At 46.0% G+C, this 15,911-nt stretch overlaps 1 protein-coding gene across 2 annotated transcripts in view; it reads left to right on the forward strand.

Moving 5' to 3' along the window:
• The first annotated feature begins 4,570 nt into the window (after positions 1–4,570).
• GNPTAB (N-acetylglucosamine-1-phosphate transferase subunits alpha and beta) overlaps positions 4,571–15,911 on the forward strand; it is a 50,156-nt gene continuing 38,815 nt past the window's right edge. For both annotated transcript variants that reach the window (XM_079774617.1, XM_079774618.1), the window contains exon 1: positions 4,571–4,970. In XM_079774617.1, the coding sequence (XP_079630743.1) occupies positions 4,854–4,970 (117 nt within the window). In that variant the 5' untranslated portion in view covers positions 4,571–4,853. The remainder of the gene's footprint in view (positions 4,971–15,911) is intronic.

The following is a 15,911-nucleotide window of genomic DNA, read 5'->3' on the forward strand; positions in this document are numbered from 1 at the left end:
ACTTTTAAAAATATTGAAAGAAAAAAGTGCTTCTTGAAATGAAATATAGTCACTGCAAAGCCCTTGAGACAAAAGCCCTCTGGTTTTATTCCATCAGGTGATACTGTCCAAATCCCCTCTTCTACCTGAAGTACACTACAGTTTGTCTCTGTCGCAAGTGGGCTATTAACATTTCTGAGGGACTCTTGTAGCATTCTAAGTGATTTTGACAAGATTCTACTCATCCTCTCACGATTTATCTTCTGGGAGCAAGGAACTTGGAAGTGCAGAGGGATGGGGAAGAAAGAATAAATCTTGTTTATAACCAACCTTACCTTGGTTTTAATCTCAACAAAATTCAAACTGTCAGTCAACAATCTTAGCTGTTGCTTTAATTAAGGCATCACATACTCAAGTGCCAGGCAGATAATGTCATTGACGCAGGTAACGTAACTGGGTGACTCAGGCTGGGTGTCCCAAATACACAGAAGGATATCTTCATTTCTACACGCATGCAAAACCACGTCCCTTTTTGCTTGAATCATGGGGCTCTCTCCGCCTTCTATTTACCTTTTGATAAAGTGTGTGTAAAGAAATACTTCTCACCTGTAAATTACAGGGCCAGCACTATGATAAATGTCAGCTGACCCTAAACCTCAAGGATGGGGAGGTGAAACGATGAGATGAATCACTGTCCTACAAAGTGGGCAGGCAGTCCCTACTTAGCCACAGCAGATTGTTGCCACGTGGAAATGTGGCCCCAGTATGACTAGATTTTCCATTTATTCAAAAACAAACAAACAAACACCTGTCACTGGCCAGATAGCACAGTTGCAGTGTTGTCCCATATGCCAAGGTGGTGCGGGTTCAATCCCCAGTCAGGTTACATACAAGAATCAACCAATGAATGCAGAAGTAAGTGAAACAACAAATTGAGGCTTCTCTCTCTTTCTCTCTAAATTCAATCAAAAATAAATAAATAAATAAATAAATAAATAAATAAATAAGAAAATGGACATTAGGGTTAGGATTTTCAGTGAAATCTCACAATTTTAAAATATTTTTAAGATCCTGCTGATGAAGGGACAGAAATAACCTTTATATGATTCCTCTTTCCAGCCAAAAAAAGAACTTGCCTTAGTCTACAGTTTATTATGTGTGATTTATGTTTAAATTACTCTTTTTTTATGCTCTAGTGAAAGATTAACTTTAAAAACAAATCAGAGAGCTGTTGTTATATTTGAAGTTTTCATTTTGTTTTTGGTTAATCCTCACCTGAGGATATTTTTCCATTGATTTTTGGAGAGACTGGAAGGGAGGGAGAGAGACAGAGAGAAAACATCAATGTGAGAGGCATTCATCGATTGGTTGCCTCCCAAACCTGGAGCTGGGGATGGAGCCTGCAACCAAGGTATGTGCTCTTGACTGCAATCGAACCCAAGACCCTTCCGTCCACGGGCCACTGCTCTATCCACTGCACCAAACCAGCTAGGGCTGAAGCTTTCATGTTAATGTGAAAAGTGTTAGGATGAACTACCCCTAATCTCTCCTGCTTGGACATGTATTCTGAAATAGATATTGTTATAACCTTTTCCCATAGCTTAGAGTCTAAGCCCTTAGACAGATGGCTGGCGCCTGCAGAAGCAAGATAAGATGAATCCCCCTTCACTTGACCAACCTCTGAACTTTCCTCCCCTGACTCCTTTGACCTACTCATGCCCTCCCCTGCACTTGACCAACTCATGCACCCACACCTGACCCTATATTGCATACTTCTATCCTATATAAGAGAACCTAATCACCCCCTCGGGGCTGACACCTACACACTGGTCTTAGTCCACTGTGGGAGAATGTAATAAAATTTCTTAAACTCTCACAACATCTCTTGGCGTGGCTCCTTTTGGCACGTACCTAACAAAAAGGACAAAATATCAAAAAAGATTTTTAAAAATATGTTTTTATTGATTTTTAATATATATATATGTGTATATATATGTATATATATTTGATTAATTTCAGAGAGAGGAAGGGAGAGGGAGAGAGAGATAAAAACATCAATGATGAAAGAGAATCATTGATCAGCTACCTCCTGCACACCCCCTATTGGGGATCGAGCCCAAATCCAGGGCATGTGCCTTCACCAGGAATTGAACCGTGACCTCCTGGCTCATAGGTTGACACTCAACCACTTAGCCATCCTGTTCAAATCTGTCATTTACTGGTTGTGTGATATTAGACAGTTACTTAACCTCTTTGTACCTCAGTTTCGTCCTTTGTAGAATGGCGATAGTAACGATATCTACCTTAGAAGGTTGTTGTGAGGAATTAGATGACTCAGCCCACAGTAGATGCTAAGTAAACGTTGGTCATCATTATTGTGGAAACAAACATTTTAAGAGAGTCCTGTGAATGATAGATGGTTTTATATCTGTTACCATGCTTGAAAAGACCTTGAAACTTTTGAAACCAGACAACCAATGGGTCCAGGCTGCCGGTCACTACTTGAGCCAATTAAGCAGAGACAGGGTTGAATCATATATGAGCTTTATTCCAAAAATGCTGGCAGTATAGGAGAGCAGCCATTCACAAAAATCTGCTCTGCACCCCCACATAACCCAGCTGCTTATATTGGATTAGAGGCCCAGTGCATGGGGGGGAGGGGTGGTGTCCCTCAGCCTGGCCCGCACCCTCTCACAGTCTGAGCGCCCTCCAGGGATGTCCCACTGCTGCCACCGCTGTTGCGCTCGCCAGTGTGAGCCCGGCTTCTGGCTGAGCAGTGCTCCCCCTGTGGGACTGCACGGACCACCTGGGGGCAGCTCCTGCGTTGAGCATCTGCCCCCTGGTGGTCAGTGCACGTCATAGTGACCAGTTGTTCTGCCATTCAGTTGATTTGCTTATTAGCCTTTTATTACATAGGATTATATAGGAGGACAGGAATGCAGGCTGGGGTGGGACTCCATTGTTTGGGCAACAAGGTTGTTAATCTCTCCATGATAATAGGCAGTTTCTCAAGTGAGAATGGACCACATTCCAAGGTTCACTCCCAGGTCCAAGGTTGACTCCCAGGTCCTTGGGGCATATGGCCGGGTTAGAATGTGTTTATTTAATTAGAACAAAACAATCAAGGTTAACAGAGCATGATTAATGTTTCTTATAACTATAGCTAGTCCCCAATATTCAATTCCTGCCCCTAACACTTTATAAGTGTCTTGCACAACTGCCACAATTTTGCCATGCATGTATATCACGCATCAGCTTCTCCTACAGGATTAAAAGGACTGAAAAGTGTCAACACTTCACTTTAGTGCGGGGGCCTGATGCGGCGGGGATCTCTCTTTTCCGTGGCCAGCACGGAGAGAGATGAAACTGGTTCTTGATAGAGGCGTCCAGGGATTGAGAAATAAAGAAATAAAGAGAGACACAGAAGTAGATGCAAGCTGGGTCCCAGGTGGGTCGCTGACCTCTTCTGCTGGAGAGACAGACGACTCCCTGAGCCACACAGCACATTTATTTATACTCCCATATACAAGGGGGGTTCACTGGAAAACTTAAGATTAAAGGAGCTTGGGAGGGCCCAGGTCTATTTCATTTCCTCTTCTGGTGCTAGACTGGTTCCCACATCTCAAAGCCCTCTTCCGGAACCTAGACAAAGGTAAGCCAGGAAATAACAACACCTCCGCACTCCTGGGGCGGGGGTGCAACTAATATGACTCTGTCAAATATCTTGGGCTCAGCAATCTAAAGAATGTCCATGTGTCTTCCCAGGGGGCCCTCTACACTTTAGATTGGAGCAAAGGTAGTCACTCCCTTTTGCAAGTCTGTTAATTGCATCTGACCATCCTGTTGAGTACATATTTGGAGTATATCCCTGGTTGTGAAGATAATTCTAAAAATGCTATGAATGATGGGAACACTGGGTTAAGTGGATTGTTTCCCTAGGTGGCTCAATTGAAGACAAAAATCACATTAACTAGGGTATATTCAGAGAAAACAAAATCTCTCACCAATAAGAGGCGCGGAGGGTAGGCCCTCCTCAAAATCACCTGGAGCCAATGTGAAAATACCCTACCACCCCTGTTTCTATCATAACTTTTTTTGCACTTGATCCTTTACGTGCTTATCTCCCCAACCAGGCTCTCTGGGAACGGTGCCCAAGTCTAGTTAATTTCTTGAGTACCTGACACCAAACACTATGCTAGGCACGGGACCCTAACTACATTTTAAATCAATAAATGAATTAATTTTGTTTTTGGCACATTTAGCCCCAAAGTTTCCTCATTCAAGCAATATGGTTAGAGAGCCAGAGGGGGAAGGAGCCCTATGAACCCTATTTCACAGTTGTTGTAGATGAAGAAAGGGATCTGAGCACAGAAGTATTCGTGGCATAACAGCGCGGCCCGTGACACCGAGTCCTTGCAAGGACCGATCTTATCTCGGCTGGGCTGCCCCACGCGGCTTCGGGGTCCCCCGCCCAGTCTGGAGGGCCGCCGCGCACGCGCAGATCGGGAGGGCGCGCGCCTGCCTTCGCCCTTCCGCCCTCCAGGGGGCGCTGCCGGCCCCCCGCTGCCGCCTCCGCCGCCGCCGCCGACGCTCGCCCGGCCAGACCAGGGCGGCGCTGGCTGCCTCGCGGGGTGCAGGTCCGCCTCCGCCGCGCCGTGGGCGTGGGCTCCGGGCTCCCGGCTCCCGGAAGCGGCGGCCGCGGCGCGGAGCCGAGCCGGCGTCAGTCGCCGGAGCTGCAATGCGCGGCGGCCGGAGGCCGTGATCTGAGCGGGCGGCCCGGTGGGGACCGCTGCATGGCGGCGCACTGAGGCGGCGGCTCGGGCTCTGGCTCTGGCTCTGGCTCCTCGGGGCGTGGCGTGGCGGCGGCCGTGGTGATGCTGCTCAAGCTCCTGCAGAGACAGACCTATACCTGCCTGTCCCACAGGTATGGGCTCTACGTCTGTTTCGTGGGCGTCGTTGTCACCATCGTCTCCGCCTTCCAGTTCGGCGAGGTGAGTAGCGGCTCGGGATCCCTGGCCAAGGCGCCCTGAACCCGCGCGGCCCCGCGGCCCCCGACCCCCTGCCGCCCGCGCCGAGCCCGGGACGCCGCGATTCCGGGCGCGCGTGACCCCTGCCGCCCCGAGGACCCGTCCTAGCGCCTGCCCTTTCCCCGGAGACGCGGAGGACTCCGACCGGCTTTCTGCATCTGGGGTCGAGATTTCGTCCCCCCCCCCCACCCCCACCCCAATGGTTTGGGGGGAATAGGAGCTCGTTTTGCTGATTCCCTTTCCCACCGGGTGCATTCTTCGGGGTCCCCAAGTCATTTGACTTTCTCCCGCAGGCCTTGAACCTCCAGGAATCCCCTCCCTCCTGGAACCCGGAGTTGGTGTCTTTCCATTCCTACACGCTGATCGCTTGCCCCTCCTACCGTGTTGCCCCTCGGGTGTCACCCTTCTAATCTTTTCACCTTTGACAAAGGCACTTGAACCTTCTTAACTTAGTTTCTTCCCGGTTCTCAAAACTTCATCCAAGGGCACGTGTGTTATGGCACAAGAATTTGCCGTGGGAATAGGGTAACTGGCTCAAAATGTAAAAGGACTCCGTGTGCAAGGGGGCTTTTTTTTTGCACTTTCGCTCTGTCATTTGGGACAAGTGTACACCGTCCGTCAGCCCTGCTGGCAGATGTGCACACACTGATGTGAGAGGTCGCCTGGCACCTCCACTTTTCCCTGTCCCGAGATTACCTTCACGTGACCCGCGTGACCAGGGCACCTTAATGCGTTTGGACTCCAGCGCTTAACCTCTTGGGAGCCAGCACAAGCCCCGGGGTTATGGGATAGGGCGGCTAATCATTTCGATCCCAGGCCACACAAGCCCTGCCTTTGTGAGTCTGCGTGTAGTTAGCAGTACAATAAAGTAGTTGGGTCGGGGTGGAAATTCCTCAGAGGGTCCCAGCAACAGGTTTGGGAGGTGGAAACACACACACGGGTTTAATAGATTTTTGTGCGCTCCGGATATACACTTTAAACATTTTTCATGACAGCCCTTTACTTTGGGGTGGGTAGTTATTTCATTATTGATGGTCTCATACGGTATTCTTTTCTTTTTTAAATATGTTTTTATTGATTTATAGAAAGAGAGAGGGAGAGAGAGAAACATCTATGCGAGAAACGTTGATAGGCTGCTTCCTGCTCGCCCCCTACTGGGGATGGAGCTGGAAACCCGGGCATGTGCCCTGACTGGGAATCTAAGGGTGACCTCATGGTTCATAGGTCGAAGCTCAACCTCTGAACCACACCAGCCAGGCGAAAGGTTGGTCAGGGGCTAATAAAAATACATTTTATAAGTGAGGGTGAGAAAGTGCCCCAGACTTGTAAGTGGAATATGTAACTGATACACCACCTGCTGTTCTTTGTTTCATGTGTTGCAATGAAATATAGTGACTGTATCTATGTATAGTTGTGTCTTATTGCTGATAAGATTTATTTTTTTTGGCCCCGAGTAATTTAAATTAGCCGTTTATTAAAACCCGTACAGTGTGAAGGTGACTTAGAGGCATCGGTTGTTGGAATCTTTTATTTTATATATTCGATGGCTGGTTATTTATTTACTAAAAGAAAGACTTTTGTCAGTCTTGAGATGACCACAGATCTAAGAGTTTGGAACAGACAAAAGAAATGAGAGGCAAAGAACTTCAGCTGGTGGCATAGGAGATGACTCAATACCACTAATATTGTTGTTAATTTGTACAGCACAGTGGGAAAGAAGAACTGCCAGACTAGGCAGATCTGGGTTTGAATGCTTGGTGCCATTATTCGTGATCATGATAATAGTTAATACGTAGGGCATGATGGTGATAATAGTTAATGCATAGTTAATACAAGTTCTAGGCCTTCTCTTAACTGCTTTCACATTCACTCATTTAATCCTTACAACACCCCTGTGAGATGGGTACTATTATTACACCCATTTTACAGGTGATGAAACTGAGGCACTTGCACATGTTAATCTAGCCCAGTCTGTGGCAGAGCTGGGTTCAAACCACAGCAGTAGATGGCTCCAGAGCTGTTCTGTTAAGCACATCTCTTCATGACCTCTCAAACAGCCCAGACTGTCCTTTGTATGATCTTGGAAAGGATACTTAAGCTCTCTGAACCTCAGCTTCCTCATCTTTAAAGTGGAGGCAAGAATACCTTCCTTGCAGGTTTGATAGTGAGGACCAAGTAAGATCTGCATGTAAAGTACCACACATAGTTCCTGGCACATAGCAGACTCTCACTAAATGGTAATAACTACTGCTACTATTATTGTTATCATCAACTGGTTTATATCTTTAATCCTTATTTTGAAATAAGAATGCTGTCATCATACAGTTAATATTACCAACTTATTAATAATTTCACTAATTGTTAACTGAATTCATAATATTTTTTCCTTCCCTCTTTTTTTTTTGGTAAATATATTTTTATTGACTTCAGAGAGGAAGGGAGAGGGAGAGAGAGAGAGAGAGAAACATCAATGATGAGAGAGAATCATTGATCGGCTGCCTCTCACAGGCCCCCTACTGGGGATCCAGCCCGCAACCTGGGTATGTGCCCTTGATCGGAATCAAACCTGAGACCCCTCAGTCCACAGGCTGATGTTCTATCCACTGAGCCAAACCTTCCCTCTTAGAATAAGTGGTATTGGCTGTACACCCATCCAAATTCTAAGACAGAAAAGTGGAAATGAGGGAGGGAAGTATATCTATATATATAAAAGTGTAATATGCAAATCAACGGACGGCAGAATGACTGGTCGCTATGATGCGCATTGACCACCAGGGGGCAGACGCTCAACGCAGGAGCTGCCCCCAGCCTGCAGGCCCCAATCACCTGATGGGGGATGGGGAACCAGGGTATGGGTAGCAGCAGACTTGTGGTAGGGGGCGGAGCTAGCTGCTGGCAGCCGGGGAAGCTCGAAGGGCAGGCCTAGGGACCATGTTGATGCATGAATGTCATGCACCGGGCCTCTAGTTTTCAAATATTTTTTTACTTTTCCCTTAAGTTCAATCAGGTATTTTCTGGAGAACCCATGGGAACTCTGATTAACAAAAGCAGAGCTGGATCCACATCCACAGTGAGCACCCTCAAGCTGGGATCTAAAGTTCACTGAAGTTCATTGCCTTGGGGTGAGGGTAGCAGGTGGGAACTTGTCTGTTGAAAACTGGTTTTCTTGGGCAAGTCATGTGCCCTTGGGAATCTAGTGTCTTCATGTATAAATGAGGACACTAGCTTAACTATGCTCTCAAGATTCATTTTAGCTTAGAAAGTCCTGATTTTAAATATTTGCCCTTTGTTAGTTGATATTGTATAGACTTTCAAACATGCTTTTGAAGTAAAAAATGTATTATTTCAGGACCATCATTACTTAGTTGAATTATTTATACACAAATCTATATTCCCTTATCTGAAACTTCTGGAACTACTGAATGACCTTATAATTAAATACCAGTATCTTTTACAGCGGAACATATGACTGTTCACACTCAGTGAGGAAAATAAAGACTATAAATAACTTCCAGTAAGTTTAGGCCAAGTTTTGCCACCAAATAAGTTCAGGTCAGGTCAAGTTTTGCTGCCAAATAAGAAACAAAAAGGTTGTCACTATTGAGAACTTTTTGGATTTCCGGATTGCGAATAGGGGATTGTAGATCACTGCTGGGTGTGTATGTATGTGTGTAAAATACATCACTTCCTTACATGCACTAAGTATGGGAACAAATATTCAAAAATGAACTTCCATGAGGAAGTCAGAGAGGTTCAGACAGAATCTGCTGTAGTGGATAGTAACTGTCCCTGCCCCCCCCCCCTCCCCCGTCCCCGCCGGTTTCTTTTGCTCACCCACCTTCTACTGCCATTTTGGATGAGTGAGATTCTTGTTCAGTGAAAAGGAAGATTGAAAACTCGGTCCAGCCCGGCCAGCGTGGCTCAGTGGTTGAGCCATTAGATACCAGTGGTCTCTCTTTGGAGTGGTTTGGGAGAGATCCACAGCCCAGCTAACTGTTAAAGTGGGGATCTTGTCTTATTCCCTGGTGTATTATTAGCGCTCGAATGAAAGGATGGAGATGACCTTAACCAACATCCCTTCAAGCTCGTTTCCAGTAAAGGTATATGTTTTCTTTTTGTGTGTGTGAATCCTCACCTGAGGATATTTTTCCATTGAGTTTTTGTTTGTTTGTTTTGTGTGGGTTTTTTTTTAAGAGAGAGTGGATGGGTGGGGAAGAGACACAGAGAGAGAAACATTGATGTGAGAGAGATACATCAATTGGTTGCCTCCTGCACACACCCCAACCAGGGCCAGGGATCAAGCCTGCAACCAAGGTATGTGCCTTGACCGGAATCGAACCCGTGACCCTTTAGTCCGCTCTATCCACTGAGCCAAACCGGCTAGGGCAAGTTTTCTACTTTGATGCAGACCATCTGTAGTAACCTTTTCTTTCTCATACATGATTTGTCTGATTGTACTTTGTAGGGTGGAAGATGCTGTCAAAGATACAAAGAATTTTAGCTCATCCTTGACCATCTTTATATACATAGTTGGGATGAGGCCATGAGGACTGAGTAGTAATAAAGGGAGTAGGTAATTGAATGCCTGGGTAGGTACCCAATAATCACTTAGAAAATCAGAGGATGGGAAGGAAATTATGGATTGAAGCATCCTAGAGGAAGCTGAGACTTTTACAAGAAGGCAGGAGCTTTTTTTGGGGGGGGTGAGGCCGTGGGGAGGGGGGGGTTATTAGTGGTTTAAAATTGCTGCTAGTATGAGCAGCGCTTGGTTGTGACAGAATCCCAACTCCGATGTGGCTTAAAAGAAAAGGTTGTTATTTGACTGGTGTATTTGAAAAATTATAGGGTAAAACTATGGCAGGGTTGGATCAAGGTGCCCAAGTGATGTCATCAGGAATCTCTTCCTGTCCCTGTTCTTCCCTTCTGTTGGTTTGGTTCTCAGGCGAGCTCTTCCCATGTGGAAACAAAGATTGCTGCCAGCAACTCTAGCTTCTGAGCTACCATTTTAGTAAGCCCGGCAAAGGAGAACTTCCTTCCTCAGAGTGCCAGCTGGACCCAGGTGGCCTGCCTAGCCAGGGAATGCGTGCCCTTGTTGTTCCCTTGTTAGCCACCTGGATCATCCCCAGAGCTAGGGCTGTGAGCCAGCTGTCAGTCTCCAGGCTCGAGTGAACCATGTGATCTGAGAGGGGTTCCCTAGAGGGAAATCAGGAGGTTGTTATCAAAAGAAGGGCCAGAGCAACAGATGTCCTAGACACTGGCTTGACTCAAAACCCATTTCCTTTCCTGGTTCTGAACGTTGACATTGTGACTGTGACAGCTGTTAGCCCTTTACCTTGTTGTAGAAGATGAAAAAGCGGGTTGTTTCCATTTGTAATATCTTGTTAATTTCTCTATCTGTGAATCTTGTGTTCTTAAGTGGGCGTATTAATATGGAGTTTTGTTCAACACAGCTCAAGTGTGCCCTCATAAATCTTTCAGTAACGATTCAATATATATCGTTAACTTAATGTGGTAATTTGATAGTTGTATTTGGTTTGACTTACTCTTGAGGTCTTAATTTGTTGATAATGTTAATGAAATTTAGCATGTTGGCCCAGCCGGCATGGCTCAGTGGTTGAGTGAATGTTGACTTATGAACCAGGAGGTCACGGTTTGATTCCTGGGTAGGGCACATGCCCGGGTTGCAGGCTTGATCCCCGGTGTGAGGGGTGCAGGAGGCAGCCAATCAATGATGCTGTGTCAACCACTGAGTCACACCAGGGAGCAATTGAGTTTTACATGACGTGGAAGCCTTCATAAGGAGATGAAGACCCAAAGAAGTGCTTAAACCTGAATGTTTTAATGCTAGGTTTGATGAGTGGAGCATTGTGGTAGGACAAAAAGGGTATGAGCTGAGTTTAATGAGCTGGGGAAACACAGGCCTGCTGGTTCAGAATTCCTTTCAGCAGACAAGGATGGAGACAAGGATGCTCCTTTCCTCCAGTTATGGAGAGGGCACCTTTCACAGAAGGTCATATGACCTGCTTCAGGGGAAGGTCAGAACATGCTTCCCATGCCTGCTCTTTCTCAAATTTCTTCAACTTGAAATATTCATTATGCCAAGCTGCCGTATTTTAGGGGCACGTATCCTGATCCTTGTCAGCTCAGAGTGAGGGAGGGTGAGCTGATTCTGCATAGCAACCGCCTTTCCCTTGTCCGCAGAGCAGGTAGCAGCCAGTCCTTTCTATTTCCCAGGCGTGAGACAGACGTGGCATCCACCCAATTGCAGGGACCTGTCATGGGCTCCCTAGGTCATACCACGGAGTCCTTTTCCTGAGCTTGAGGTGATGGGAAGATTTCCACCCCTCCCCTTCAGCTGAGGTGGAGCAGAAGTCACAGAATGCCAGCGGCAGCTTCCAAAAAACCCTCCCCTGGACCTTTTTACTGTGATTTGGATGACTTTTCAACCACCTCTTTAGGAAACTTGACATCTTGGTCCCACACTTCTTTTTGAAATGTGGTATCTGGTATTTTGGTGCCTTAGATGAAACTTTTGTTTCTCCATGCACAAGCTTCTCAATGATGATTTGCCACTTCTGTACTCAGCATGCTGATCACAGAGATGTTCTCCTTCTTATCTTGGAATCCCTGTGTCCCAGCAGAGCGCCTGAATCACTCATTCAGTAGGTACATTCTTTGAGTGCAGAGCCAGGCCCCTGGGCACGGAGTAGTGAACAGAGCAGACAGGTTCCCACAGACAAGGAGTTTATATTCCAGTGGTGCATTCAGACATTAAATGCTACTTAATGAACAGTTGTGAGAAATGCTGCAAAGAAGGAGAAGGTGTTGTGGGAGAGACCTGCAGGGAGAACTGTCTGGTGGCTGGGTGGGTCAGGGAGATTTCAGAAAGGAAGGGAGAGGGAGAGAGAGAGATAGAACCATCAGTGATGAGAGAGAGTCATTGATTGGCTGCCTGCTACATGGCCTCCACTGGGGATCGAGCCCACAACCCAGGCATGTGCCCTGACTGGGAATCAAACCGTGACCTCCTGGTTCGCAGGTTGACGCTCAACCACTGAGCCATGCCTGGGGGAGGTGTTCTTGATGCAGTTTGAACTCAACTTGAAAGGGTAGAATTTCTGAGGCAGGCGACAGAGGAGGGTAGGCCTACCGAATGTTCTCAACTGGGAGGTATTTTGCACGCCCCCCCGCCCCCACCCCAGAGGCATTTGGCAACGTTTGGAGACATTGTGGGTTGCCATGATTGGGGTGTAGTGTGGGATTGGTGTTACTAGCAATTAGCGGGTGGAGGTCAGAGATTCCGCTAAACATCCTGCAATGCACAGCACCGCCCTCGCAGCAAAGATTATGCAGCCAAAAATGTTCCTAGTGCTTGGGCCCTGGAACCATGAGAAGGTCTTGAAGATGGGGTACATGTGAGAAGTCCATGTGGCTGGACGATGGAGAGCAAGAGAAAGTGTGGATGTAGGAAAGATTGGTGTGGTTGGTGCCCTGCTCCCAGCCTTGGTAGAATAGGTGTTCAGGGTTTGGGTGTTGGTCCTGAGCACAATGGGATAACCTTCAAGGTTGTTAGGTATTGGCATGTAGAAGGTGGGGGCCAGGGATGCTGCTGACCATCCTATGATGCACAGGACACCCCATAACAAAGTTATCAGGCCCTAAATGTCAATACAGCCAAAGTTGAGAAACCCTCAGTTAGGACAGTTAGTTGGGAACCTTGGGCTAGGCCCGTAGAGGACATTTAAGAGAACTGAACCGATTTGAGAGATTTAGGGTGCAAGATAATCTGGCCTTTTTATTCCATTATGTGCCAAACACTCTGCTGACTTCTTGAGATACAAAAATGAGCAAGATGGACAAGTTCATTTGTTCACTCAGACCCAACTATAGGTGCTCAGTGAATATTTGTTGAATAAATACATATAAAAATTTATTTTTGCTCTCTGATTGTGATTAAGCCTATTGAGGAAAGATGGTTTAAATGAGATGCTTCATGTATATAAGACACCTTGCACGGTACCTGGTGCAGGGTTCAGTAAATGCTAATTAAATGCCAAGTGTTCTGTCCCAGGACAGTCCTTCCCTTGGCTGTGATGCTTATGAAGGCAGCAGCAGGAGACCTTACTTCTGGGCTGGTGCCAAGGTCACACTGAAGAGTATATTGATCTTTCCTTAGAGACAGCAGAAAAGTTCACAGTGATTTCTTTATCTGACTGCTTTATTATGGTTGATATGAAAGCAGAGGGAGTAAGTTTATTAATTTAATACAGCCGGAACTATATAATACCATATGTTATTCTAATTCCTTCTAAAATGTAACAAACAAGTGGAGCTATAAAAGGTTATATACTGTATTCTCAATATAGCTTTTGAAGCTCTTGCTGTTCTTTAGATTGATTGTTCCAATCTTATGATCACATGCAGTATCTTAAACGGGTGACTAGTCAGCCCGTGTGTGATTCATTTGTGCACTAAATTAAGCAGGAAAATGTGATCTTTCAAAAATATTACAGATTAAGTCACACTTGTACAGGGAGAGCCAAATGAATTCTACAATTGACTAAAAACCATATTTCCCATTTTAAAATTGCATCCTAAAATTGTTTCCTCTTGCCCCGGCCAGGTAAGTAGCTCAGTTGGTTAGAGCAGCAGTTGCCACCTGGTGGTCTGCGGACCACTGGTGATCCGTGAGGTCCACTGGTGATCCGTGAGGTCCGAAAGGTTGGCAACTGCTGGATTAGAGTGTCATCGTGATACGCCAAGGTTTCGGGTTCCATCTCCAGTCAGGGCACATACAAGAATTAGCCAATGAATGCATAATGTTTCTCTCTCTTTCTCTGTCTTTCTTTCAAGTGAATAAATACATTTTTTTTATTGTCTAAAGTTTTTCTTATGTCTCCTTTTCCCCAATTGACCCTCCCCCCAGGAATAAATACATTTAAACAATTTAAAATTGTTCTTTTTTAAAAAAAATTGTTTCTTCTTTTAGGAGGGTTCTAGTTTTCTTTTCCCCGTGATATATCTTGCTTTCCCCCTTTTATTCCATTAACTTAATTTCTGTCTCTGATTAATTCCAAATTGGATAAAGCTTCTTTACCAAAATTTCACAAAGTATTCATTTGGCAGAGGTTTATGGAGGTGTTACTCTACTGCTTACTAGAGACACAACGATGGTTCAGTTTCTTTCTGCTCTTGAGGAACTCACTCTCTGGACAGAGAGATGGACAAGCAGATAGACAATCTTAAGATGTATTGTGATAAGTTCAGTAGAAGACAGAGGGTGGATGTTGGGCAGTTTCTCAGACAGGGTGACATATGAGCTTGATCTTGAAGAAGATGGCTGAGGGAAGAAAGGGGAGGTCTCCCCCCTTTTGGCTTAAACAGCACATTTATTTTCTTACTAGTAGCACATTTGCAGGAAAATCCTGCAAGCGGCTGTTGCGGCCGCGTGCGCTGCCGCTACCGCCGCCTTTACGGCCACCGCGCCTGCATCCGCTCGCCACTGCCGCCCTGCTCCGTCCCGCCCAGGCTTTCCCTCTGGCAGCCACCTTGGCTTTCCGCTTTTCCTCCCTCTTCCTTCTAAGTTGTCTTCAGTCTTCACTCCTCCCTCCCTCAGTGTATGCAAATTAACCGCCATCTTTGTTGGGTAATTTGCATACTCGCCCTGATTGGCGGGTGGGCGTGGCTTTGGCGTAGCGAAGGTGCAGTCAATTTGCATATTACTATTTTATTAGGTAGGATGATTTTGGAGGTTGGAAGTCCAAGATCAGGGTGCCCAGCATGGTTGGTATCTGGTGAGAGCTCTCTTCATGGCTTGCAAATGACCGCCTTCTTGCTGTGTCATCACTTGGTGGGCAGAGAGAGAGAGAGAGAGAGAGAAAGAGAGAGAGGGAGACAGGACCTCCCTTAAGTGAAGGATGCCATAGGTGTGGGAGGCACTATCACCTTCTAGGGACTCAGGTAGTTCTGAAGGGCTGCAGCATACCCAGGATTGAAGCTGCAGAGGTAGGCGGTGGCCACTTTAGGACTTGCCTACTAAGGCTAACAAATTTCAATTCATCCTGAAAAAATGGGGGTCATTCAAACAATTTAAAAAAGAGAATGATGAATTAGGTCTCTGTTTAGAATGATTGCTGTAGAGCAGTGATTCTCAATCTTTCTAATGCCTTGACCCTTTAATATAGTTAGTTCCTCATGTTGTAGTGACCCCCAACCATAAAATTATTTTCGCGACCCACAGGTTGAGAACCGCTAGCAGGGTAGCCTAAGACCATCGGAAAACACAGATATTTACATTACGATTCATAACAGTAGCAAAATTACAGTTATGAAGTAGCAACGAAAATAATTTTATGGTTGGGGGTCACCACAACATGAGGAACTGTATTAAAGGGTCGCGGCATTAGAAAGGTTGAGAACCACTGCTCTTGAGGTATGTGGAAGGTGAATCACAGGTGGAAGAGAAGGGTAGCAGGAGGCCGTCGGGCAGTAGGAATCGAGGTGAAAATACCACATTGAGTGCAATGCTTCAGAATCAGCAGGCTTTCAATACTGATTTTTATAATTATACAAAGGCCTGAAAGAAAGGTGTATCTGCTTTTGGAAACTGGCATTATCTCTTGCTGATTTATTGCTTGACTTTGGGCAAGTCTTTTTATTTATCCTCCATGGGATGGTATTAGGAGGTGAGGCCTTTAGGAGGTGATTAGGTCATGAATGGAATAGTGTGCTTATAAGGGAAACCCCAGAGAGCTCCTGGCCCCCTTCCACCAGGCGAGGTGTCACAGGAGAGGACAGCTGGCTCTCACCTCACACCAAATATGCCGGTGCCTTGGTATTTCCAGCCTCCAGAACTGTGAGGTATACATTTCTCTTGCTTATAAGCTATGGGCTAAGACAGGAAAA

Source organism: Cnephaeus nilssonii (genome assembly GCF_951640355.1).
Source record: "Cnephaeus nilssonii genome assembly, chromosome: 6".
NCBI classification, from domain to species: Eukaryota; Metazoa; Chordata; class Mammalia; order Chiroptera; family Vespertilionidae; genus Cnephaeus; species Cnephaeus nilssonii.